At 42.4% G+C, this 26,208-nt stretch overlaps 1 protein-coding gene across 1 annotated transcript in view; it reads left to right on the top strand.

Moving 5' to 3' along the window:
• Window positions 1-255: 255 nt before the first annotated feature.
• Window positions 256-26,208, top strand: part of PALM2 (paralemmin 2) — a 184,254-nt gene continuing 158,301 nt past the window's right edge. Inside the window, exon 1 of the mRNA XM_008066170.1 lies at window positions 256-346. Within this exon, the coding sequence (XP_008064361.1) occupies window positions 302-346 (45 nt within the window). The 5' untranslated portion in view covers window positions 256-301. The remainder of the gene's footprint in view (window positions 347-26,208) is intronic.

The following is a 26,208-nucleotide window of genomic DNA, read 5'->3' as shown; positions in this document are numbered from 1 at the left end:
CGGCTGCCCGTGGCCCACGTCCTCGGCTGGCGCGGCCGGCGGCGGCGACCGTGAGATGCAGTGAGCGGCGGCGCTGGGGCGCAGCCAGGCGGCCGGGCAGGCGGGGGCCAGGGGCTGAGCCCGGGCGAGCCTGCCGAGCGCACAGCGCTGCCCGCCGCCCCCGGAGCGGATCCGCAGCCGCTCCTCGACGCTCCCCCGGGTTCTAGCAGAGCCCCGCGGGGTGCCCGTCAATTTCCTCGGGTGACTACAGCGTGTTTTGTTTTTCTTTCTTCTTTCCTCTGTCTGTGTGCCCTTCTCCAGGATGGCAGAAGCGGAATTGCACAAGGAAAGGCTGCAAGCCATAGCAGTAAGTCCACTTTCATTTTATTTTCTTGCTCTATTGTCTGGGGTGGAAGGAGACCCCGAGAGGTTTGGGGCCAGCGGCATTCCAGCACAGTAGCCGCGGGATAGATGTCCAGGGGGTAAAAGTCTGTCAAGGCTCGGCTACGCTGGCTTTTCTTTTCTACTGCTGCAGATGGAAGCCCCCAGGGCGCGCTTTGGACTGGAGATTTGAATGTGGAAGGTTGGCTTAGAAATAAGATGCTTGCTGCTGGGCTTTGGGGAAAGACGAAACAGAGGCATGGGGGGTGGGCGACTCCTGGAATATTATTCTCCAGTTCCCAGGAATACGTTGACTTCATATCCTGAGAACGGAGAGGAGGGTGACCCGAACGGTGGCTGCTACCCTCTCTGCGGAAGCTGTCCTCCTGTTAAGTGGAAAACCAGGAGTCAGCGACTCAGCCAGCCACGCGGTAGAACCTCCTCCCAGAAACCGGGAATGTTAACTCCCCCTTCTCTGTTTGATATTGACAAGGGCACTGCCGCAAGCCACCACCCTGGAGGGGTCTGGGGACTTCTTGTAACAACTGGGTCCTGGGAATAATAATATTCCAAGAGAGCCTCCTTCTTATGGGTGTGGATTATCTGCAAACCTATTTTCAGCATACAAAGGAGCAACCAGTTTTGGCAAAGTTCATATGCACTTTCAGAAAAGTGTACCCATGTGCATCTTGGGTATAAGAAAGAACTCACTGAGCAATCTTGCCCACAGTGTTGCCAACGATCCACAGATGTGGTATTTTTACTGGAGCCACCACAGCTGGATTATATATTTCCTTGGAAGATGAGGGAATGATTGCTGCTATATGAAATAATAACAATTAAAAGAGTTCTGTTAACATACTGGCATAAAAGTATCTCCAGACATTCTTCCACCTAAATACACTTTTTTTTTTTTGTCTGTCCAGGAGTTCCCTGGAAACACATATAAGTTTGCTGGAGAAATAGTGTGTAATGTTTTGGAAGCAAAGTATATGGAAGTGCTTTTAAAAAGCTTTTTGGACAGATTCTTTTTAAAAAAAAAAAAGGATTTGATATGATCTCCCTCTTTCTCAAACTCTTCTGAAGTGTCTTGGAGACTTTACCACCGCAATGAGGGGTATGTTTGTTGGTAATGTTGAAATGCTATGGTTTGCCTATTGGGCAATCTTTGAACATGGTCTTCAGACCTCGGGAATGCTGGTTTTCTTTTCTTTCTTTTTCTCCCTGTGCATGTGTATTTTGATGGTTCATGAAGTTGTTCATGATTTCTAAAGTTGGTGGCAAGGCGGCGTGGCCGGAGTGTCATGAACTTGATAAGAATGGAGGTATTGAGTGGTTGGTGCCATGTAGCTGGTGGGTGTTTTGTGTAAACTGAATAATAGGCTGCTTCAACTGTTGATGAAGTGACTGCTCTGGAGAATGCTCAGTTGCCCCTACAGGCTGCTGCTGAAGGTTTCCAACAGTTGTCACATTTTCTGCCTTTGCATGATGGGTTTTTCTGGATGCCTGAGAAACAGCTGAGCCTTCTGAAAGGGCTTGCTTTTCCAATCATGGAGCCAGTGGCAGCTTACACTGGGGCCAGCCCTTTTTAAGTGGGGTTGAGTAATTCCAGCAGAGGCCAAGTAGATTTTCAGGAAAGATCTGGGCATCTTTGGTAATTATCTTGAGTGTATGAGAAGAAGCAACACAAATACTCACTCATGTCTCTTCAGCTGTGGAATTGAGTTTGCCTGATGAGCCTGGGTAGCTGCTGCTTATGACGGTGTCAGCATCAGTGCACCTGTGTAGTCGGCTCTGTATCTGTGGGATCTATATCCATGGGTTCAGCCAACTTGGACTGCAAATATTGGGGAAAAAAATGGATGGCTGTGTCTGTACTGAACATATACAGACTTTTTTCCTTCTCATCATGATTCCCTAAACAATACAGTATAACCAGCTATTTATCCAGCATTTATGTTGTCTTAGGTATTATAAGCAATCTGGAGATGATTTAAAGTTCAGGGGAGAATATGTATAGGTTGTATGCAAATACTCCGCCATTTTAGATCAGGGACTTGAGCATCCTTGGATTTTGGGATCCCAGGGGTTTCCTGGAACCAATCTCCCATAGATACCAAGGGGTGACTGTATGTTGTTGTCAGGACAGTTTTTCTAATTGTGGTATTACTATGTGGGGTCAGAGGAAAGAGACAGAGAGAACTAAGAGAAAGAGGGAGGTGGGGGGACTTGCAGCCACATCAGTAAATGGTTTTGTGCCATGCATTGACCTAATGCACACTTTCCAAATTTGACAAACCCTGCATCTCTTCACTACCTTTGGAGCTCTCCAGCCTGCCCCCAGAACCTAGCACTCCTTAACTCTTTCTACAGATATAAGGGAAGAAGAGAAGAAACCCACACATCTTCACCTACTTGAGCTTCTCTCTGAGAGTCAGGGCAAGTCAACTGAGATTCTAGGCTTCAGAGTCTTGGGCAATCTTTAGTCTGGGCTTCCTTCAACTATAAAATGGACTCTTGGTTCTACCATATGGGCTAGTTTTAATGTTTAGGTGTGATAGAGACGAAGCCCCTGGAACACAGTTGCCATCAGATGGTATGAGGCAGAGTCCTTTGTTCCTGTCTACACTGCTGCTGTGTCCTGTAGAGGTCAGAAGCAACATCTCTGAAGTGAAAAGAATATGAGCAATCCTTTTAATTTTTCCCTTAAACTCTGGCTGAAGCCAGGGCACCGCCCAACATCAATTCCTCTAACCATTTTAGACAGAGGCAGGGATTATGACTTGAAGATTCATTAATCCATTTGTTCAGCAGGTATTTATGGAGTGCCTCTTCCAGGAAGGTACCGGCAACACCAAAAAGTCAGCGTCCCCAAGTTTTAGCCAGCAGAGGGAAGATTTCACCCTTTGCCCACTTAATTTCTGACAGGACAGATGTCCTGTGACCTAAGATATTTGTCATATGATCATCTGTAGGATTTTCCCCCAAAGGGAGTTAGCTATTAGAAACTGCAGCACTTTGACTCTTCCAGTTGAGGCCAAAGACTAACCAGTGAGAAAAGATGCCTCTCATCCTATTTCCTACTAAAAGAAGAGCAAGTCCATCTTTGACGAGTATCTCTTCCCCCAACAGCCTCCTTTCATCTGTAGGAATGCTTTTAAAACTGTAAGTTTAGAATATAGCAAAATGCCTCTGCAATAGAATGAATGCAAATTCCAATCCTAGGGAATAATAATAATTGCCATTTATTGAACACTGTTCATTCAGCATGGCACAGTGTGAAATGCTTTTTTTTTTCACCTAAAGTTGTTTGTAGTTTAATGAAGGAAACTGAAAAGCACATAAACAATTACTATTCAATGCAAGGAGTACTGTGAAAATGAGCACACAGGAGGAACACGTAAACTACCCTCAAGGAGTTGTGAAACGCTTTTCCAAAGAGGAGACACTGGCGTTAGTCCTGAAGATTGGGCAAAATAACATTTAAAATAACATCACAACCTTCACAATTACCAGAAGACTTCTATTTATTCATTGCTTGTTTGTTTATGATTTATTTGGAACAGCCAGTGTGAAGAAGGGAAAGCCAAAAGCATGAAAAAGTTAAGTCAGTAGCTAATGACACAAATTTAGTAACAAGAGTGTGATACTTTTTAACACTCATTGTCTCATTTAATCCTAAAAACAAGTTTGTGAGGCAGGCACTGCTGCATTAAGCATATTTTATAGATGAACTGGTTCTAGACCTGGCCCATTATTAAACCAATAGTGTCAAAGACAGGATTTGAATGCTCAGTAAGTGCCACTGGAGCCCCAGTTTTGACTTCTGCCCAGAACTGCCACTCAAGATGGCAGAAGCATCTCACACTTTTCCCATGAGCACCCTGTGCAGGTGGGAGCAGCAGCCTCAGTGCCAGCCCAGGAGGGAGCAGCAGACAATTTTGTAGCAATGGGAAAGCTTGAAACAAACCAGAAGGCCCACATCCTTTTGAGAGTCTTCCATGCCTGAGTTCAGTGCATAGAAACACCCAACATAAACCAGACTCTGTGGCTCAGCCTGTAATCCCGCGCCTTTGGGAGGCGGAGGTGAGTGGATTGCCTGAGCCCGCGGGTTCGAGACCTGCCTGGGCAGCGAGACCTCATCTTTACAATAAATCAAAAAATCAGCCGGGCGTGGTAGCACATGCCTGTAATTCCGGCTACTTGGAAGGCTGAGGCGGAAGGATCGCTGGATCCCAGCAGGCGAGGCTGCGGTGGCCAGGAGCAGCCACTGCACTGCAGTCTGGGCGACAGAGTGAGACTCCAACTCAAAAAAAAAGAAACACCCAACATACACTTTAATGGAATGAGTAACATTCCCATGGTGAAGAAGCTGTTGTGTCTCAATAAAAAACAACTTTGAGGGAGGTTGTTGTTATGTTTGCACATCCAACAGTAGGGTAGTTTTCCTTGGGCATGAGTGAAAACAACTAAATGTTACAGAGATTATCTTGGGCAAAAATCATAAAAGCCACATGGACTCAGGCCAGAACCAGGGACCAACATGAGTGCATTTAAAAGTGCTGAAACAGGCCGGGCTCAGTGGCTCAGCTTGTAATCCCGGCACTTTGGGAGGCCAAGGCAAGTGGATTGCCTGAGCCCACAAGTTCGAAAGCAGCCTGGAAAACTTGACGAGACCTCGTCTCCACAATAAATCAAAAATTAGCTGGGTGTACCCCTGTTGATGAAATGCTGATCTGGCATACCCCTGTTCGTCAGGGAATTTTGTTATTTTTTAAGAACGCACACTGTGAAAAATGAAAATGATTTCTTATATTTGTACAGTGCTTATAATTATGAAAAACTTTGCGCATGCTACCTTAATTCTGAGACATGTAGGGCCGGTCGCGTTATCTCACTTTATAGTTGAGCATCCAAAGGTATCCAGGCTTACGCAGAAGATGTGAAAGAACTGTATTAAGTCCCACTCTCTCCTGGCTCCCAATTTCTTGTGTTAGTGGAACATCCAGACTTGAAGGTGTGTTCTGATATGAGCTGGAACAATCACTAGGATTCTACTAAGCTATACTCTTCTGGCTGGGAGGGAAAAGGTGCACTTGGGAGTATAGTATGTAGGCTTAGACATGCCTCTATGGAATCTGCCCTTCTTGAGATCTTACTTTGGGCCTCTGTCCTTCTTGAATCTCTTACCTAAAGACATAGTTAGGTTGGGCATGGTGGTTCAAGCCTGTAGTTCTGGCTACTTGGAAGGCTGAGGTGGAAGGATCGCTGGAGCCCATCTGGTCGAGACTGTGGTGGCCGTGAGCATGCCACTGCACTCTAGCCTGGCACCAGAGTGAGACTCCAACTCAAAAAAAAAACAAAAAAGGCATAGTTAGTGGGTTTAAGGCTCTCACTTGATCCTGTTCTCTGCCCTGAGCAGGCCTGGGGATGGGTAGTTGGCTTAGGCTGGCTGTGCCCTGAGCTTACAAAGAAATATTTGTTGGCTTTTCACTGGATGCATCTTTCAATGCTTCTTCTTACCTTGGAGCACTAAGACCTTGAATACTAGAATTGGAATGTGAGGCCAAGGACCAAGGAAGCTACCAGCCAGCTATTGATCCAGGTATTTTAGGTTGGCCCACCTAGGCTGGAAAAAAGTCCTTGCTATGATTTACGTATGATCCAGCCCAGCTTCCCAACTCAGGGATCCCTCAGAGGGGTTAGAGACCCAAACCCAAGCCCTGTAGCAACAGATATGGTGGTTCGTGTGGGAGCAACCCCCATCCATTTTCCTTGTGAATGTGTGTCATTGATGCATAGCTGGCAGAGGACTGCAGAATTTCAGATCCTGGCCATTCATCTGTTATCTTCTATATCAGAGACACAGATGACACCCTGCTTCCAAAATTCCATGTTAAGACTAAAAAAATAATCTGCTTGAGATATTGGTGCTGAGAAAGGATTGGCCCAGGCTGAATCTGCAGAAGAATCACCCAGTGGATTGGTGACATTTTTGGTCTATCCAGAGTCATTGCTGGGTCTGGGATTGCTAAGGCAGGCCTTACACAAGCATGCATAAAGGTCATCCACCTCTCTGGCCACTTATTTGTACCTCTGAGTATTTCATGCTTTTGCCTATTGGGATAAAGAGCAGCTGCTCTAATGAACTTTCACAAATAGAGCAGTTATCTTTAAAAAAAAAAAATCATAAACAAAGCTAAGCAAGAAGGATTGTGGGTTATGGTTTATTGATATTTAAAGAAAAACCAGGGCTCAGTGGAGGTGCTGCTATATTTCTGTGGAGGTTACTCAACACTTTGGGGACCAATGGTGTTGTTCCTTTGAACTTTCCACATTTCATCACTGATCCCTTTTGGGGATGTTGATCAACTTGCTTGGCAGTCAGAGTTGGTCATTATGTGGAGTGAAATTGACTGAGACAGCAAATGGGCATGGATGCATTGAAACGGTGGGCCCAAGGGTTGTCAGGGCTTTGCACAGTCCAGCAGGGTAGTTATGATCGTGGATTCTGTTATCAGAAAGGCCTAGCTCAAATTCTGGCCTTTACAGTAGTGTCTGTATGACATTGTTACACCCTGTTTTCCTCATCTGTGATATGGGGATAAAGGTCACACCCATCTCATGGACTTGTTGTCAAAGTTTTTTGAGAGATTTCCTGGAAAATGCTCAGAGCATGCATATAAGAAGCACTCACAAACGTTTCCTATTTATAATGAGCAAATCAACAAATCATAACTCATTAATTTTTAAACAGCAAGTGGACACCAAGAATGAAAGGTGAATGCTATTAACCTCAACATTGTTGCCAAACTAGGAAATTGGATAGATACTAGGAAATCAGAGAAATATAGTAACTACCTTAAGTTTTCAACGCATGAGGACAGAAATAATAATAAGGACTGCTTATAGTGAGCAGGAGTTGCAAGGATCAACATGCAACATGAATGAGGGACACAGATTGAGGGGAAAGTATCAGAATCTGGAAAGCAGATGCCACCTCTCAGTTTAGATACACTTAATTTATGCCACATGAGCACATTGCTCTTATGTACTGCATCAAACTTATATTCAAGAGAAGCCAGAAACTGATTTTTTAAATGTGGAATCTCCAATTTTAAAAAGAATAATATCAACTAGTTAAAAAAAACTTGTAGAGATTTGTGGTCACAACACAATTTCTTTGATAAACAGGCCGACATTTTATGACCTTTAGATGCATGCAGAGCTTTGAACTTTACAGTGTGCTTTCCTTATACATTAATTTATTTGGATTTTAGATAGATACCATGAATTAGTCCTGTCATCACCCCTGAGATCTTTCATAATGTTGCAAAATCAGGCCCATTTTCACCAGGGCTTTGTGAGTTTGGTGTCCAAATGTTTGCATCATGAGAAAAATAGTGGCTATTTGTTATGTCTTTTACATTAAATGAGCCCCTTGCAGTCACTGACTTATTGTAACTTAGTATACTCAAATCTAGGGGTGATTGCTCTCTAAATTAATAGAAAAACCTAAAAGACATCAAACCAGCACTTTGATGTGAGAAATTCCTGTTTTTGTAGTAGAATCTTTAAGAACCTGTACTCAAGCTATACAAACCTAATATGCAAATCCAATATGAAGCCAAAGCCTATCTCATATCAGCCAGGATGTTTGAGATGATCCTGATTTATTATCAGCTTCAAGTAATAGACCATGTAGAGACTGCTGGGCTCAGTACTCATAATGGCAGCAACTATCACTGGACATAGTTTTTTTTTCAGATGTGGTATAAAACACTGATTCTCAAACTTTAGCACATTATGATCATCTGGAGTCCTCCTTAATACACAGATAATTGGGCCACACATCCAGAGTGTCTTATTCAGCAGGAGTGGAGTAGGGCCTGAATTTGAATTTCTAACAAGTTCCAAATGATACTGTTCCCAGCTGCAGCTGCGATTCTATGGAACACACTTTGAGAACCACTGGTGAAGTGGTAGGAGATCAATAGTGAAGGAAGATTATAACTGGGGTCCTGATAAGTGATATTCCCAGGAGTTTGTGTGGTGTATTTTGAAAGGGTGAAATAGAATAAAAGACCAAATTCAGTCTTAATTGATGAGAGCCTTAACTATAACCCAGTTTGAAAGTGACAGTGTTGTGTTCTTCTCTTCTTAGGACATTACGAGATGGTCTTTGTCTTGGGAACTTGCTTCAGTCTATTTAAATAAAGTAGAATTTCTGTCTGCTAGTTATTTGATGACACCTGTTTGGAAGGTCTGCCTGGGATTGGCTGAGCACATTGGGAATATTTGCCTGAGATTGACTGACCCAAACTATGGTCTACAGAATTCCCTTAAGGAGGTCTTAGGGGCACCTCAATGTGACAAGAAGTCATCCAGTAGAGAAGATATCCAGCAGCACTATGAGAACCCCTTTGAGAGAGGTGCACCATACTTATGATGGTGCTATTGATGGAGAAGTCCCATCACAAATCAAATGGCCAAATCTAGTGGCCCTTTCTCCAGCCTGCAGGTGTTAATTGACAACTGGCTTCTTATATGGGCAATTCTAGTAGGATGCCAGAATAAGCAACAACTGATGTTCATTGACTTAATAATTCTCCTAAGCTAGTCTGAGTGTACCTAAGTATAGCTTATCATTGGCATATCAAAGAGGAATTTATTCTCCCAAGGATGTCATGCAGGTTTCCATCACCCTTATTTTGTACCATTCATTGTTTGAGCCAAGCTTCCATTATTGGAACGATTCAACCTCCCCCAGTCTCTTATTTGTCTTAAAACACAAAACTCAGACACTGCACTGTATTGGACGAGTCCCAAGAGAACATGGACAGACTGTGGGGATTGGCCACACAGCACGGGGGACTTTGTAGAGGAAAGGTCACTATAAACGCTCTGAGTTTGGGAGACTACCACACAGTTGAGACCTATTTCTGACAGGAAGTGCCAGCAGGAGCAGAGGATGATATGGCTTGGTGCATATTGGAGCTGCATGTGTACTTGGTCATTATCCAGTATTTCTCACTAGTCTCATGTTGAATTAAAATGTTCAAAAGGAGATTTTAAAATATACACACAGAGAGAGGGAGACAGACAGACATGGAGACAAGACTACAGCCTATTTACATAATGCTTTAACATATATTAAACATACTTTGGGTTCATTTTTGACCCTTGTATCCATGCTTCTGTAGCATCACATGAGCTTAGCTAGCAGAAAGGAATGGGAAATCTGGTACATTTCTTTTGCAGAAGATGGAAGGGGAAGGAAAAGCCATATGAGCTCCTGAGATAAAAGCGCCAGCTGTAGATCAAAAGGCTGCAGGCCAGACCTCAGAACACAACTTGCTGTCCATCATTTCCCCTGCGGCAGCTGTTTCATTTCCCTACAGGCTTTTAGGTTCTAGTCAGTCTGCGTAATACCAAATATCTTGAAGTCATTTGTAAATCCTGCCTTTACTTTTTTCCTGGAAAAAAATTCATCAAAGTCATTTTACTGCTTTACTTACTATTCTAAGTGGGTGGGATTTCCCCCCACCCCCCTCTAGATTATATCCAGTCATCTAAGTGTTCACTTTATTTTTAAATTCAGGACTGAAACTTAAAACGTTGAGGGTTACCAAAAAATGTTATTCTTAAGAGGAAAACATATGCTTGAAAACTTAACCCCTTTGGCAGTAGGCAGGGGATTTTCTTTCTGTGTTTGAGTGCTAATGTCGACAACTTTGAAGCCAATAAATACCAGACAGGGCTTTAGGATTTGGGCAGGTGTGATAGTGTGTGTGTCCCACATGTCACATGATAGAGAAGCCAGGATTTAGGAAAGGTGCCTCTTGGCTGAGTGGTATGAAGTCAGTCCAGTAGCTTCTCCCAAGCTCCTGGTTGATCTTCAGTACTGAGCTTTAATGGCCTGACTTGTCACCTTGGGCTGATAATATTTGCCACCTCTAATGGGCTAGGAAGTGCTTTGACAATTTCCTTGCTCTGGTGGAGCTGAGACATGTCTGACAAGCTCAAGGCTAACATGAATGATCCTAAAAGGAACTCTAGGTAAGCAAAAACACACTCTAGGAGAGCACTGTTCCCATTGCCTGTGTGGCCTGCATTTCTTTTCCAGGTGGTGTCCGGCAACCTTGTTTGTGAATGTTGATGTCTGAGCACATGTGTTCCAAATCCATTGCTGCCGATCAAATAAAACTCACAACAAAACCCAAGGGATATTAACAAAAGATGGGATAAATTTGGTGGAGATGGATCAGAGACAGAGCAGAGGATCAGAGACAGAGCAGATCTTGGAGGCTGGTTGTAGAATATACTCTCTAATCCTGCCAACTACTAGAAATAAAGCTCTAATAGCCTGATCGCCCTACATCCTTATTCACACAGGAGTGAGAATGATAGACATTAGATCAGTATTGGATGTAGTGGGGAAGAATAAAGAGAAGATATTGGCTCTCCCAACACAGAGAAGATGAGGCAGAGCGACTTCAGTTGCTCAGTTACCTGCCTTTCTCTCCTCTTTCTGCCATCATCTCTCTTTCTGTCTTCACATTTTTCTTTTCTCTAGATGGTTCCAGCTCTGCATCTCCTCCCAGCCTGGGTTCACAGAGAAAAATTGGAAGCTGCTTGGCTTAACTGTGGAAGGGACCTTTTCTAGGCTTCCACCAGCAGAAGTAGGTTCTCTCCCCTATAGGGAGACAGGGTACCTCAGACTTCAGAAAGCAGATGAAAAGATGGTAACGTCATCCTGTAACTTTTCTTGAGGGGAGGGAGGGTAGGCCTCCCAGGTTCTGAGAGCACATGTGTGCCAGACACCCTGCTGACTCCCTTACATAAGGGTGTAAGGTCCCAATGTGCACAGGTCCTGAGGGGACAGGCAGCACTCAACTCCAGGGTGCTTTGTGGGAATATGAGCCCAGGATCTTCCACTTTTTCAGGAGAACCTGAAAATCCAACTTTTAAAGGAAGTCTGTTGATGTTTAAATGCTCACAACGATTTAAATGCTGTGTGGGCCAAACCAAACATAACACAGATTTTAACATAGTGCGGGCTGGATTCATTCCCCGTCTTAGTCTCCCTCCCCCTCCACCCCCAGCCTGGGCCACCGGTTTTCCACTTCTACCCTTCACAGCCTATTTTATTTAATTGTAAATCCAGTAATAGGTGGAGATTGATAGGGAGGGGGTTACAGCTTGAAACTACACGAGATATAGATATATTTGGGTATATTGGGCACATTGGTGGGGTAGACCTGCCAGAAGCCCATTTGTAAGAGCAGCGAGGGCCCTCTGGGATCCGGCCCTTATAAGAAAACCATATTCTCAGAGCCAGGGCTGCTACTTAAATCAGCTCCTTATCTGGCATGCTGGATGACTTCATCAGTTGTCTGTTAGAAGTAAAAACTGTAAGCCCTCTTAACGTTTTTAAAATTAACATAGAACAAAACTAACCCCCCCCCCCCCTTTTTTTTGAGACAGGGTATGCTTTGTTGCCCATGCTGATCTCAAATTCCTGGGCTCAAGCAGTCCTCCTGCCTCGCCCTCCCAAGTAACTGGGATTACAGGCTTGAGCCACCATGCCTGGCCCTGAAGTTGACTCTTTTTGGTGTACACTTCTCTGAATTTTAACACGTGTAGACTTGTGCAACCACCAGAACAATCAGAATACAGAACAGTTCCCTCACCCCGAACACTCCCCCAAGAAAGCTGTTTTTTAAACTCTGTCAAACACTGGAATGTAAGTAGTGATTTTGAGGGCTCCGGGAGTCAGTTAGGAGTGGGAGGGTTGACCAGAACACAAACTGAAGTTCCTAGCCATGGTGGGGAGCTGTTTCATAATGATCACCACCCCCTACCCCCATACCTAATATAACAAGTTTTTGCTTCTTACCAGTAAATATCTTCTGTTCCAGTCTGAGTCATCTTTTCACTGTCCCCTACTAGGGTTGCTACATTTAGCAAATAAAAATATAGGGTGCCCAGTGATTGCATGGCACATAGTTATACTAAAAAAATTTTTTATTGTTTATCTGAAATTCACGTTTAACTGGATATTCCATATTTTATCTGGCAAGCCCATCCCCATCACAAACACACCATATTCCCAATTGAGTTCAGAGGTCACTCCTTCTTCTTCTTTTTTTTTTTTTTAAAGGAAGATTTATTGAGAGGACAAAAAGCTCCCACAGTGGAAGGGGACCAAAAGGGGTTACCCCACTTCTTCTAAGTCTACATTTCACTCCTCCAATGTTGTGAGGGTGAAAATAACTCTTTGATTTTAAGTAGTAGCATGTTTTTAGGGAGAAGGGACATGTGTTGGAAGGATAAGAGTGCTTTCTCAATATATTAATGGATTATCAAGAAATATTTGGTGACCAACAAGTCCTGTCCTTTCTGGAGAACAAGAAATGTTCTAACACGTGCTCAAGGAAGGATGACAACTAGATTTCAGAAATTGGCTCACTTCCCAGCTCCCCTCCATTCCTCTTTTCTGGCCTAGCATTTGAATAATGTCAAGCTGCAAAGACTAAACAAGGAGATTGCTCACAATGGCTGAATTTAAAAAATAACATTGGAGTGCTAGCCTTCATCAAGTCACAGATTTTTAAACTGCACTGAGCAAGACAGTGCCTTGTGCGGGTCACAACAAGATCCTTCCTAGCCTGGATACTTTGGTGGAGAGTGGTGTGGTAGTTGATTAGTCTTGTTTGTTTGTTCTTTCATTTTCCCATTTTACTAGTGCGATTTCAGAATCACAATGAGATAAGAAGGAAAACTGATTTTAGATAGCAGTTTCAGAGTGAAGAATGAAGGGAAATTGCAATTTTTGGTCCAGACCAGGGGTCAGCAAACAGTAGCCCATAGGCCAAACCTGGCCTGCAGCTTCTTTTTCATAAAATCTATGAGCAATGCATGGTTTTTGCATTTTTACATGTTTAAAGAAAACTTTTAAAAGAATATCTCATGACATGAGAAATATATGAAATTCAAATATCGGTATCCATAAGTAAAGTTTTATTGAAACACAGTGTTGTCTGTGGCTGAGTTCACACTATAACAGCAGAGTTAAGTAATTGAAACAGAGACCACATGGTCTGCAAAACCAAAAATATTTATTATCTGATTGTTTGGAGAAAAACTTTGCTGATCTTTGCTTTCTAGATAGCATGTATCAGTGGTTGTATTTGCAACTAAGGCTATAGGAATCTTAGCTAATGAAATAACTGTTGTCTTATTGCTGTAAGTCTAGAATAATAAAGCATCTCAGACAGCCTTTTCACTGTGTTCTGGGCTCACCATGATGAGAGGTTTATATTTACTGAAGAGCTGGCATGTGAGTTTTGACTCTATAGAGTTTTCTCATTATATCCTTGCTATCCAAGCCAACTACATGCTGTTTTCTTCTGATGACCAGAAAATCTGACCTCTTAGAGGTAGCAGTTTAGTTCATCTGAAAATAAGTCCATACACTTAAAAACATGCTTTCTACTGACAGGAACTGAGAGTAGAGGGAAAACACTGCAGATTTTCCAGATGAATTTTTCTTATTCCCTGGAATTTGCCAGAACCCTCACTCTCCTCTCCCAGGGAACTCTAAGGGTGAAGTGTCAGACTAAAGGTCAAAGAACACACCAGCCACATTTCCTGAGTTCAAGCAGGGAGGCAGTGAGGAGTGGTTTCTGACCAGCCATCTCAGTCTGTTACCTCATGGAACCCCTGGGGCCAGTGCCTTGATTTGAAAATAAACTGACCATCAGGTAAAAACCAGTGATGGCCAGCAGTACTGGGGTCCACCCCGTCCTTTTTGAATTAAATGCTTCCTGTCTGCTCCCTTCTATTTCTTATTCAAAAGGGCCAGCTGAAATTTTAAGTCTGGTCTGCCTGAAATTTTCCAAAGGGACTTTGGTTCCTTGATAAATATTTTTAAATTGCCCAAGGTTTTGGGAGATAGCAGAGACATAATTGTGAAATCAGGTTAAAAAATGATTACTACAATCCTTGGGTGGCCCTGTGAACATGCTGGAGTGAGCCATGGTGTGAACACTCACAGTTGCTCACTGCGATGCATGGCCTTTATTTTTTCAGTCATATATATACTTGACCCTGAGATTCTCTAGATGGTAAGGTTTCTCAACTGAGGTACTGTTAACACTTTGGGACAGATAATTCTTCGCTGTGGGGGCTGTCCTGTGCATTATAGGGTGTCTAGTAGCATCCCTGATCTCTATCCATAACATGCCAGTAGCATGCCCCAATCCCCATTGTGACAATCAAAAATGTCTCCAGATATTGCCAAATGGTCCCTGGAGGACAAAATAACTTTCTTTGAAAACTACTGATGTAATATAATGTAAGGTTACCTGACCAAATGTATTTCTTACACTTTTCCTATTAGAGATTCATTCTTTTAAGTCTTTACTTTCATCATTAGGGATTTATTCCTTTAAACCATGAAGATTTTTTTCTTGAATCCCCCATGAGAATACACATCTCTTGAAAAGAATAGGGCCTCAAGCTTGGGATGGCCAATGGTTTTCATCTCTTATGTCAACTGGGATGGGTAGTTCCTACTTAGTGCTTTCATGGGAAGATCTTTGAAGCTGCATTTTGGTGTTGAAGAAAGGACACCATGAGAGATTAGAGTTGTCTTCCACAGCAGGAGGTGAAGGAGTTGCCATACATGTGTAAGGAGGCTTCTTACCTACCATCTCTGCAGAGATTCATTGTAGTCAGGCCTTAGCCTGGTACCGTAGCTCAGCCTAACTGCTGCCAGAGTACCATTCACATAGGATCCCTGTAGTCCTGTGTATTTGTTAGGGCAATTTTCCTGTAGGTACCAGAAAGCTGTCTTGAGGAAGGGATGCCTTTTCTCCATTATTTTTTTTCTTTTTTGAGTCGGAATCTCACTCTGTTGTCCAGGCTGGAATGCAGGAGCATGATCACTGCTCACTGCAGCCCCAACCCTCCTGGGTGCAAGTGGTCCTTTCACCTCAACCTCCCAAGTAATGGAGACTACAGGTGAGCGCCACCATGCCTAACTAAATTTTTTTGTAGAGACAAAGTCTCAAACTCCTGAGCTCAAGCAAATTTCCTGCCTCAGCCTCCCAAAGTGCTGGAATTATAGGCATGAGCCACTGCACCTGGCCATGGAGGCACCTTTTTGAGATCACAGGGTGCTATATGGGCTAGTGGAGGCGCTGTAGTCTGTTGATGGGAATTAAAAGACGGGGCACAAAAAATCTTCCTGTCTCTCTCCCCCACCCGATTATAAACTTCTTGACAATGACTGTATCATGAATCTATTGACTGCCTGCCCCAACGCGTTTTGCACAGTGTCAAAGCCAGGTGAGTGACATTAAGCAATGTTCTTAACCTGTTCTGTATCTGGAATCTCTTTGCAGTCTTGTAGAGCCTATTGGCGTCTTTTCCAAATACTGCTTAAATTCACAAAATAAAATACATAAGATTAAAAAGGTAACCAATTATATTGAGATACAGTCAGCATAATATTAGAAAACTGTGATAGCATGTGCTTTTTTATTATTATGCTAAATAAAATTGAGTGGCAGTTCTAATACATACTCTAGTTTCAAATTAGTGATGTGTAGTGATATCTTGAGCTATCTTCAACAACTGTAATGAGATATGAACATTTCTGTGTATTCTTCTCATGACAAAGTCACGGGTACTAAATGATATTCCTGGGGCCTGTGTTTACATTCATAACTGAAGGCAATGCTAAATTTTAGCTAGGGGGTCAGAGAAAATAACCTTTAACTGAATTCTAGCTTATCCCCAAACTCTCTGAATTCTTTCTTTCTGTCTTTTGTAGCCAGGCCTCTGCTTTGATGGCTTCTCCTTTTTATTTCCCTCACCACCTCAGCTACTTTCTTGGGGCTTTTCCCCAGAAAATTTCTCCAGGTTCCCTCTTCCACATTCCTTTTCCATCTCTCCCAGCTGAGTTGTGTCCTTTGGCTCCTATAAAAGTTCTCCCTCAGCTTAGCAAGGGAAGGAAAGCTTCTAGCCCCAGCCTGGGGTTACCCTGATCTTAAGAGGACAAAGTAGTTGGCACATCAGAAATGCTCACTGAAGGCTTGTTTTTAAAATTTGTTTTTTTATACATTTAGGAATACAAGTGCAGTTTTGTTACATAGGTATGTTTTGTAGTGGTGAAGTCTGGGTTTTTAGCACTCATTAAGTAATTTCTCATCCCTCATCCTCCTTCCACCGTTCTGAGTGTCCAGTGTCCGAGTGTACACATTATTTATCTCCCAGTGATAAGTGAGAACATGTGGTATTTGACTTTCTGAGTTATTTCACTTAAGATAATGACTGCTTTTCCATTCATGTTGCTGTGAACACTTGTTGAATCGCTTGCCAACTTTACCTTTTTTTGTCACGTGCTGCTGTTGGATGCTTGGACTGTGTTGGAAATCAGTTCACTCTTGATGTCTTCCATTGTGTGGAGAGCTTCCAGTATTTTCAGTCAGAGCACATGCTTTCAGTCTGGTTTACCCAGTTCCTAGAGGTCTACAGAGTGAGATCTTCTTCTCATCTGACCTCAGAAATAGCAGTGAGCAGTGGGGCCGTTAGGATCTCTGCCAGCAATGACCAACCACATGTACCTGTCTTGAGTGACTCTGCAGAAGCCATCGCCCTCTCCATTGTACACATTGTCTCTGAACCACCAGGGCAGGGGCATGCATGGGAGCCACGTGGCCTGGGGAATTCATGATTGCTACAGTTGAATTTCATTATAAGCTAGTAAGCAAGCAAGCAAGCAAGCAAGCAAACAAACAAACAGAAAAACAAAAATGAATCATGCCTAGTTTATTTTCCTTTGGAATATTAAGGCCTCCAGGCTCCAATGTATTCTTGATGTGGTTAACCTCTTTGGCTTTCACTAAACAAACACATCCATGTTCTCTCCAGTTTGGACTATTGTGGCTTTCCCAGTTTTTTGGTTTTTTTCCCTCTGGATTGTTATAGAGAGTCTGTATTAGATTCCTAGGGCTGTTGTAACAAAGTGCCACAAACTCTGTTGCTTAAAAAATAAAAATTTATTGGCGAGACCTCATCTCTACAATAAATCAAAAAATTAGCCGGGCATGGTAGCGCGCATCTGTAGTTCCAGCTACTCGGAAGGCTGAGGCGGAAGGATCGATGGAGCCCAGCAGGCGAGGCTGCGGTGGCCGGGAGCGGCCACTGCACTCCAGTCTGAGCGACAGAGTGAGACTCTAACTCAAAAAAATAAAAAATAAAAAAAATTTATTATCTCACAACTCTGGAGGCAAGACATCCCAGATCAAGATGGCGGCTAGATGGGTTTCTTCTGAGGGCTATGAGGGAAGGGTCTGTGCTGGTCCTCTCTCCTTACTTGTAGATGACTGTCTTCTCCCTATGTCTCTTCACATCATCTTCTTTCTATGTATGTCTGTCTCTGTGTCCAAATTTTTCCTTTTTATAAGGATATCGGTCATATTCGGAACAGGGCCTGCCTTAATGTCATAATTTTAAATTGATTACCTCTGTAAAGATCCTATCTCAAGCACATTCTGAGGTACTGGATCCTAGGACTTCAATGTATCTTTTTTACAGGGACACAATTTAATCCTTAACAGGGTCCCTGTGTATTGTCAGGTGATACCTGCTTCTCACAGTAATGGCCATTTGTACCCTACTCTTCTGGCTATGGTAGTATAAATTGTTTCCCAAAGGAAATGACCCAGGGGCCCATAAGTAGTGGACCATTTGCCATTAAAGCATCAAGTCTCTGCCCTTTCTTCACACCCATGACTTCCTTTTAGCACCCAAGAACCTCAGTATCCCATAACCCTCTGTCTCCAGTCAAACCCTTTTATCTGGAAAGACAGAGAACAGCATTTCACTCCAAGGTGTAATGCATGTTAGACATTCCTTCCCCTCTTCCAAGCCAGTTAAAGATACTGGGCAAAACCATAAACTGTATCACAGGAGCTCGGAATGTTAATTCAGCCACTCTTGGTTGTCTGTGTTTTTGTTCAGGATGTTGGGTTATACTGCTACCCCTCACTAATAAACAAAACATTCTTCATGGGTTCACAGCTATTTGGAGTTTACAGAATTCTCTCAGTTCCATTATCTTGTTTGAGCATCAGCTAGTGGGACAAGTGTTATTTTCAGCATTTTATTTCAGAGAAAACAGAAGCTCAGCTGAGTAATTTGTCCAGTAGTATTCAGGGCTACAGCTAGAGCACACATCATCCACGTCTCTGTGCCTCCTGTTTTCTCACTACTCCAGTCTACCTGCCCCGCTGCTCTCCATTTCTCCTCTGGATCCTCATCATGTGGTCCCTGCAGCCAGGGCCTCAGAGACTCATGGATCCCCTTGCTGTGCTCCAAGGTCCAGTCCCAGCCCCTTTTGCCACTCCTCCCCACCCCTAGAGGACAAAAAAGCAGGCTAGGCCTAGCAAGAGTGGCCAAGGCAAGCGTATTTTTTGTTCCAAACTAGTGTTTAGGTCAAAAGAGGACCATGGGCAAAGTGACAAGGTTTGTGATGAAACAGAACAGTGTCAGAAAGTGGCATGAAGTTGGGGTGGTTGGGGCATGTTGATAATGAGGTAAGAGGGCAGGAGCTCTTGATCACAGAAGACCAGGTATGCCAGGTGGAGCTGAGACTTGGTCCCAGGAGTGTCTGAGAGCCACTGAAGAGTGTTTTATCAGAGATAGCTCTGGCGGCAGTGTGGAGACAAGATAAAGCCGGGAGCCATGCAAGTCCCTGGGTGCCTGTCCCTGCCAGTGTTAGTACATTCCTGAGGGTTTCCATTCTTTCCATCCAGACATCACCTTTAGCTTTTATGACCACTGAAATCATTCTCTTTATACTGAAACGCAAAAGAAGCATCTTCACCGACTTCGGCTGAAAGTCTTCAAGCTGATAGAGAACCAATTTTGAGTTGGAATGTAGAGGCTATTTCTGGCCATAGTGACATCCTGTTCAACTTTCAGAGGAGCCTGGGAAGAAAGGGGTGACTCAGTCTCTGAGCTTATTTTTAGGGAAAGCTAAGAATTCAGTCTGGAGCCACTCAGATTCCCTGTTGCCTGCCTGGCCTGTTGGTGGAGAGATTGCTGGGCAGAAATGCTGTGTCTATCATCAACTCTTTGTTATCCATCACCTCCTACAAGCCTGTGTGAGGCTTACTGATTTGAAAAGAGGATGGAGATCAACGTAAACACACTTTTAAATCAGAGGAGCATATTTCAAGGCCTTTACATTTGAGAACTAACTTTAGAGCCAAAGAACTAATACCATAAGATCTCCTGTGATGGGGCACTTAATATGTATTACATATTATGGTAAGTGTTTTGCAAATATTACCTCATTTAATGGAAACATTGGGACTCTGTTAGAGGTATTGTTAGCACTGTTTTAACAGGTGAGGAAACGTTAGTTTGAGGAGGTTAAACACTTCCCTGAGACTGGGTAGCTGAGTTCAGGTTTGAATTCAGGTCTGTCTGGCTCCAAAGCCCATGCAGGTGACCCCTTTGTGTTTGAAAAAATGAACGGTTCACATGCTGCCATTCTTTGGTCCTGTATATCTTTAGTTGAGCTTGTAATTATTTCCTTCTGAGCTCAAATTTGACCGCAGGATCCTTCTCATCATACTTATAGGTAACCACTACTACCAACTAGCAATGGTAGTACTTGAAATAAAGTCTGTCATCTGTCTGTTTCTCTATATTTGTTTAAAATAGAATCTTAAAATCTGCAGAGGGTTTCATTGTTGATTTTTACAGCTCACCTTGTAATCTTTTATTGTCTAAACATTTTTTTGTTTGTTTGTTTTTTGAGTTGGAGTCTCACTCTGTTGCCCAGGCTGGAGTGCAGTGGCACATTCACCATCACCCCAGTGTCGACCTGCTGGGCTCTGGCAATCCTTCCGCCTTAGCCTTCCAAGTAGTTGAAACTACAGATGCGTGCTACCGCATCCAGCTAATTTTTAATTTATTGTAGAGATGAGGTCTCACTAAGTTGCACGGGCTGGTCTCAAACCCGTGGGCTCAGGCAATCCATTCACCTCAGCCTCCTGAAATACTGGGATTACAGGCAGAGCCACTGAGCCCAGCTTGCCTAAACATTTGTAAGAAATAGAGCATCCAATACAACCCTTTCACAGTCAGTGGAGACTTTATATTCTTCAATAGGAGATTTTGACTGCCATGAGAGGGAAGAATGACATCTTAGGACCCAAAGCCTTGACATGGACAACTGGCTTGTGTGTCAGTATCCTGGTGATGAGTGGGAGATGGGAAACGAGTTGAAGAACTCAAGCCACATAACAGTAAAGCTTTCCAGTAGTCCAGTCTGATTAATTACTGCAGCATGATGAGCTGGGGTCAGGGAATGTAGTGGGAAGGCTGAAGAAGCAAGATGCTGGGTCAGATTCTGGGGTTATATATACAGCTTCAGTTGCTGTGAATAATTTCAGCTCAGCAAGTAAGCCTTTTGTCCTAAAAATATAGCACCAGTTGGGGTTGTGGGTCCCAGGAGTTCCTTAAAAGCAAGCTCGGACAAGAGAATGGGGAAGACAACCCCTTGGTTTGTGTTGAAAGGATAACTTAGGACCCAGGCACGCAGCAGGATGAGACAGAAATCAGTTCAGGAGTCCGTGAACAATATCTAAAGCTGGAACACCAAGAAATAGTGATAGAAATGTATTGATGAGAAACATGGAAACAACCATGATTTCTTCAGGATTCCAGATGATTGAGCTGAAATGAGGTTGGAAAGTTGGAACGTATGGGAGGTAGCACGTATGCATCACCTACACAGGTGCATTCAATAAAAATAAAGTCTTTTTACTTTACTTTAAAAAAAAACAAAAGCAAAAATGCAAGCTTAGGCCAGCAGTGTCTGGAGGCTTGTCAGCATGGAGAGGGACCTCAGCCACAGGCTGGGGCTTCACAGCCAGGACTCCAGGACTTGGGAATGGAACAGGATGGGTCACTCTGAAAGCTGATTATAAAAACAGAGGCTAGAGGCCAGGCCAGAGCTGGGCCAGCTGCCCAGGTATTAATGTGACGTGTGTGTGTGTGTGTGTGTGTGTGTGTGTGTGTCTAGGGCCAGAAACTGCATCTACTTACACACTCCTTGTGAGATGTTAGGGCTAGTGAACTGACTTGGAGTGGTACTTGACCTACAGGAAGGGGATAAAAATGGACATTGTGATAAGAAGTTGGGCCAGCAAGCAGCTTCTGGCCTCATAATACCTTTCCCTGTACTAACAAGAGGGACCATTGAGAGATAGGCACCCCCTAAAATCAGCTAGGTCGAATTCCTGATGAATGTGTCACTTATCACTGACCAGCTGGGCACACCAGTGCCAATGAACACCCTCCAAAGAATGACACTTATCAGTCAAAGTGCTGCTTTGGGGGATCCTTGCATGCAAATATGTCCCATATATTCTTCTCAGTGTGGGAGGGAGCAAGAAGGCTCTGAATGTGTTTCTCCAAAAATTCCTAGTAATTCTAGCCTCAATTTTAGCCTCTTCTGGCCATCAGAAATTGAATTGCTACTGCTAAATTAATACTGTATAACTAAAATGGCTTTGGGTATTTATCAGCATGCGATTTAGTCATATAGGTCCCCTACTTGACTAAATGCTCCATAACCATCTTGGAAGTCTTAATAACTTTTAAACAAGAGAACCTACATTTTCATTTTTTCCTGGGCCCTGCAGATTATGTAGCCAGGTCTGGGTTGTCACACCCCATAGTCCCAGGCACTGGGCCTTTGCTGTGTCAAAATTATATGGGAAAGTAAAAATGTAATTTAGAGCATATAAATAACCCCCAAATTTCAGTGGTTTATTCTTTTGAAGGCATATCCCACAATTTAACAATCGAATATAGGCATTTCTTGTCGGTGGACAACTTTCCTCCATGTGATGACTCAGGTTATCACTCTTTATGACTCTGCCATCTCCCAGGGCTTCAGTATCCTTTGCTTCAGCCTGTCAAAGGAGAAAGGGAGGATAGAGAGAGTACACTTAATTTTTAATGACCTTGACCCAGAAATGACTCATATCACTTCCTTTCAGTTATATGGACACACTAGGGTGCAAAGGAAGCTAGGAAACATGGTGCGTGGCTGGGTGATTGCTTTTCAGGAATGCCTGCATCCTATGGGAGGAAGAGCATAGATGTAGGTGGATCATTAACTTTCTCTGCTACATAGACTCTTATGATAGAATCCTTGATGAAAATGCAGACAGCTCAGTGCAGACCAGTGTGCATGCATCAGGAAAGGTAGGAATTCAGTTCCTTTTAAACACAAAGACCAGTTTCTTAGCCTCATTGGTTAAGACTTATTAAGGATGGTTGTTAGTTCCAGAAAAGGGAGAAGCTAGAATCAGAGTAGCCTGTGCTTATTTGTTTGCTTGCTTATTTATGCATTTCCAATAATAGGTTTCCAGAAGCAAAAAAGAAGAAACACTATCGCGCTGAAATGTCTGCATCCACTGTAAGGTGCATTGGCATTTCAGTAACATTATAATGTGGGGAAAAACACAATCACATGTTGTAGAAATAAGAAAATTGACTAGTTGTCACCATGGATTATTGGTTTAGTCATTTTCACAAATCTTTTGCTAGCTTTGTGAAGTTCCATGACAGTGCTTCTAGGGTGATGGCCATGTATTGGTACTTGGATTTGGTAGAATCTGCCTGACCATCTGAATCAAAATGCTATTACCCAGAATAGACACCCCCTGGTGAACAGCACCCTTCTGTGCTGAAGTTGTCTCATGAGCCTTATTTCTGGGAGTGTGTTATGTAAGCTCAGGAACCCTCAAGATTATCTGGATCCAAGCCAGAAAGAGAACTACCTTTGAGATGGATTTACCTTCCCTCCTGAGGTGCTGGTGATTTGACAAGCAGCGATCAGAGACCTGGAAAGCTTCACAGAGCTCTGTCATGGATATATCACGCTCAACCCATCACTTGATGCAGGTCCTGAGGGAACTAGCTATGTGGGAAGGAAGCAGCAGGCAAGAAAACACGTTAGCATCAAAATGAAGGAGTTGGCACTACAGTCCCAGTTCTCCTCTTTCACCCATTTCTCCCCCACCCAAAAAGACACTGTGGGAAGACGAGGTGGAGACAGTGGCTTGGAATTCCTAGTGTCTGCACTTGATGGGTATGTGCTCCTGGGGAGTTAAGGGAGTAGATGAGGTTAACTGTCATCTAAATGAGGCAGTGGCCAGAAATATACTTCTTGGAGCTTAGGAGCTCCATGGCTGTGTTCCAGGCCAGAGAGTTCAATGAAAATCAAAGACTCTGTCACTTAGCAGTTTTTATGCCATCCTTGAAGCTCCGCCTTTTCCCAGTCTGCTCTGGAGAAAGACAGCTCCCAGCCATGCTCTGACATCTGAATTGAATGGCCGAGTTGTGGCATTGCCCTTGCCAAAACCACTTAGATTTTTTCCCCAAGGGGCTTCAGAATGCAGCCAAGTTTTCCTCTTTACCCTGAGTTCAGCAGAAATCATCACCTGCCTGGATGGTGTTATGTCTGTGTCACATCATCATTTCAGAAAACACATTATAACCTCATTATAACACATTATAACCTGTTTTTGTTTCAAAAACAGAACATGCCATCTTGGAAATAAGATAGTCAGCATGGCATTGCAGTGGATCAGAAATAGTATCATTTACATACTTTGATTATATTTAAAAATCCAGTTTGCACACAATTGAGGTTTATTTAATTAACTCAAGACATAATATCAGACTGGATTTGAATGAATCTGCATTTTAATAGCTTCTTCCTATAAAATCACATTTCTGTGTTCAATAAGCAGCCCATCATTCTAATGCAGAAATCATATAAGTTGATTGTTTTCCCCTTATTTTTTACAATCATTACTCTTTTTGCAGTAATAATGAAATCAAGCAGTTATCATTTGGCTTTTGGGTAGTTGAAGTTAATTTGTCAATTTCCTGACAGTCTTCCATTACATACACATTTTTCTGGTTAGCTGACAAATCAGAATGCTAACCATGGCAGAGCGAAGTTGACTTCTGTGGATTTTACCAAAACTATAATTGGTTGATAATTTTCTCCTTTAAATTTTTCCAGGATAGAGGATTTTAAAAATAACGTTTTCTTCCTTCTAAACAAAATGTCAAATGTATAAAACAGGGAAGGAATAAAATAATTTAAAAGTGCTTGGCATGGAGCCTCATAGTCAATCAATATGTTAACATTTTAAAAGGAAAAAAAGCCCTCATATTCTCTCACCAAATGTATGTGGGAAATTTTTTAATGTAGATTTTATATAGTTGTAATTATAATTTTTTAAAAAATTATAGTTCTTTAATACTTTGAATGAACTAATTAAAATGAGGAAATTGGCAAATTGGACTATATAAAATGGAAAAGTCACAGGAAAAAGAAATAATGGCACATAGGAAAGGCAAAATCATAACTCAATTAAAATATATAATTATTTTGTTAGATTAATATTCATCATACTAATATGTCAAGGTTGCAAAAGATGATCTGACAAAATGTTAATAATTATCAGGACAATATTTTCATAAAGAATATAAAAATTTAAAATTTAGTTGATAAGGCTTATATGAATAAATATAATTTTATTTCTATTTAAAATAATAAGATGACATCACAAGATAACTTTTTTTCATGTGCCTTGAAACGTTGGTCATACTTGAACATAAAAAGAAAATATAGAGATATACACATATGCAAATATGCTTACAAATGTTTCTAGAAATTTATGTAAGAAACCAAAAGTAGTCATTTATGAAGAGTAAGATTAAAGATTCAAATAATTTGGAGATAGATTTTAATTTTTCTTCTAACTTTCTTCTGTTTACACTAAATATTGCTTTCTCTTTTTTTAAATGTGGGGTATGATTCAGGATTAGGTATACAAATGGTTATTGTAAAGGTAAAGTTGGGGCCTCATTTTGGTCCCCACATTGCCTGGTTTGAGATCAGATATCCTTATTGATGAAGTGTGCCCTCCCCCAGTAGTTTCCCACTACTGCCAATCCCTTTCTTACAGTATTATGGTAATTGTTCAGGGTTTGCTTATAAGAGAACATGTGGTACTCAGTTCTTTGCATCTGTGATAGATCACTGAGTATTATAGACTCTAAATCCATTCAAGTTGCTGTGAAGTCCATATGTCTGTCCTTCTTTATGGCTGTGTAATATTCCATCGTGTATACATACAACATTTTTTTTACTACAGTCTACTTTCAATGGATGGCACAGTTGGTTCCATGTTTTTGCTATTGTAAATAATGCCTCAGTAAAATGGGTGTGCAGTTATCTTTTTCATAGAGTGATTTGAGTTCTTCCAGGTATATTTCCAGAATGGGGATTGCTGAGTCATATGGAAGGACAATTTTTAGTTCTTTTAGGAATTGTCGCACTGTCAACAGAGGTTATACTACTTTACACTCCTATCAACAGTGTAGAAGTGTTCCCTTTTCCCTGCATCCTCTCCAAGTTCTGTTGGTTTTTGAGTTATTGCTGATGGCCATCCTGACTGGAGTTAGGTAGTATCTCAGTGTGGTTTTAATTTTCATTTCTTTGGTGATTAGTGAGGCTGAGCATTTGTTCGTATATCTGTTGGATGCTCGTATGTCTTCTTTTGAGAAGTGTCTATTCATATCTTTTGCCCACTTTGTAATGGGGTTGTTTGTTTTTTTCTTTATGGTACATTTGAGTTCCTTGTAGATCCTAGATGTTAGGCCTGTGTCAGATATACAGTTGGCAAATATTTTTTCCCATCTGTGGGCAGTCTCCTTGCTCTCCTGATAGTT

Source organism: Carlito syrichta, unplaced genomic scaffold (genome assembly GCF_000164805.1).
Source record: "Carlito syrichta isolate Samal-C Ts95f unplaced genomic scaffold, Tarsius_syrichta-2.0.1 Scaffold308851, whole genome shotgun sequence".
Classification (NCBI taxonomy): Eukaryota; Metazoa; Chordata; class Mammalia; order Primates; family Tarsiidae; genus Carlito; species Carlito syrichta.
The sequence above is the reverse complement of the archived record's forward strand: the minus strand, read 5'-3'. Positions and strand labels throughout refer to the sequence as shown.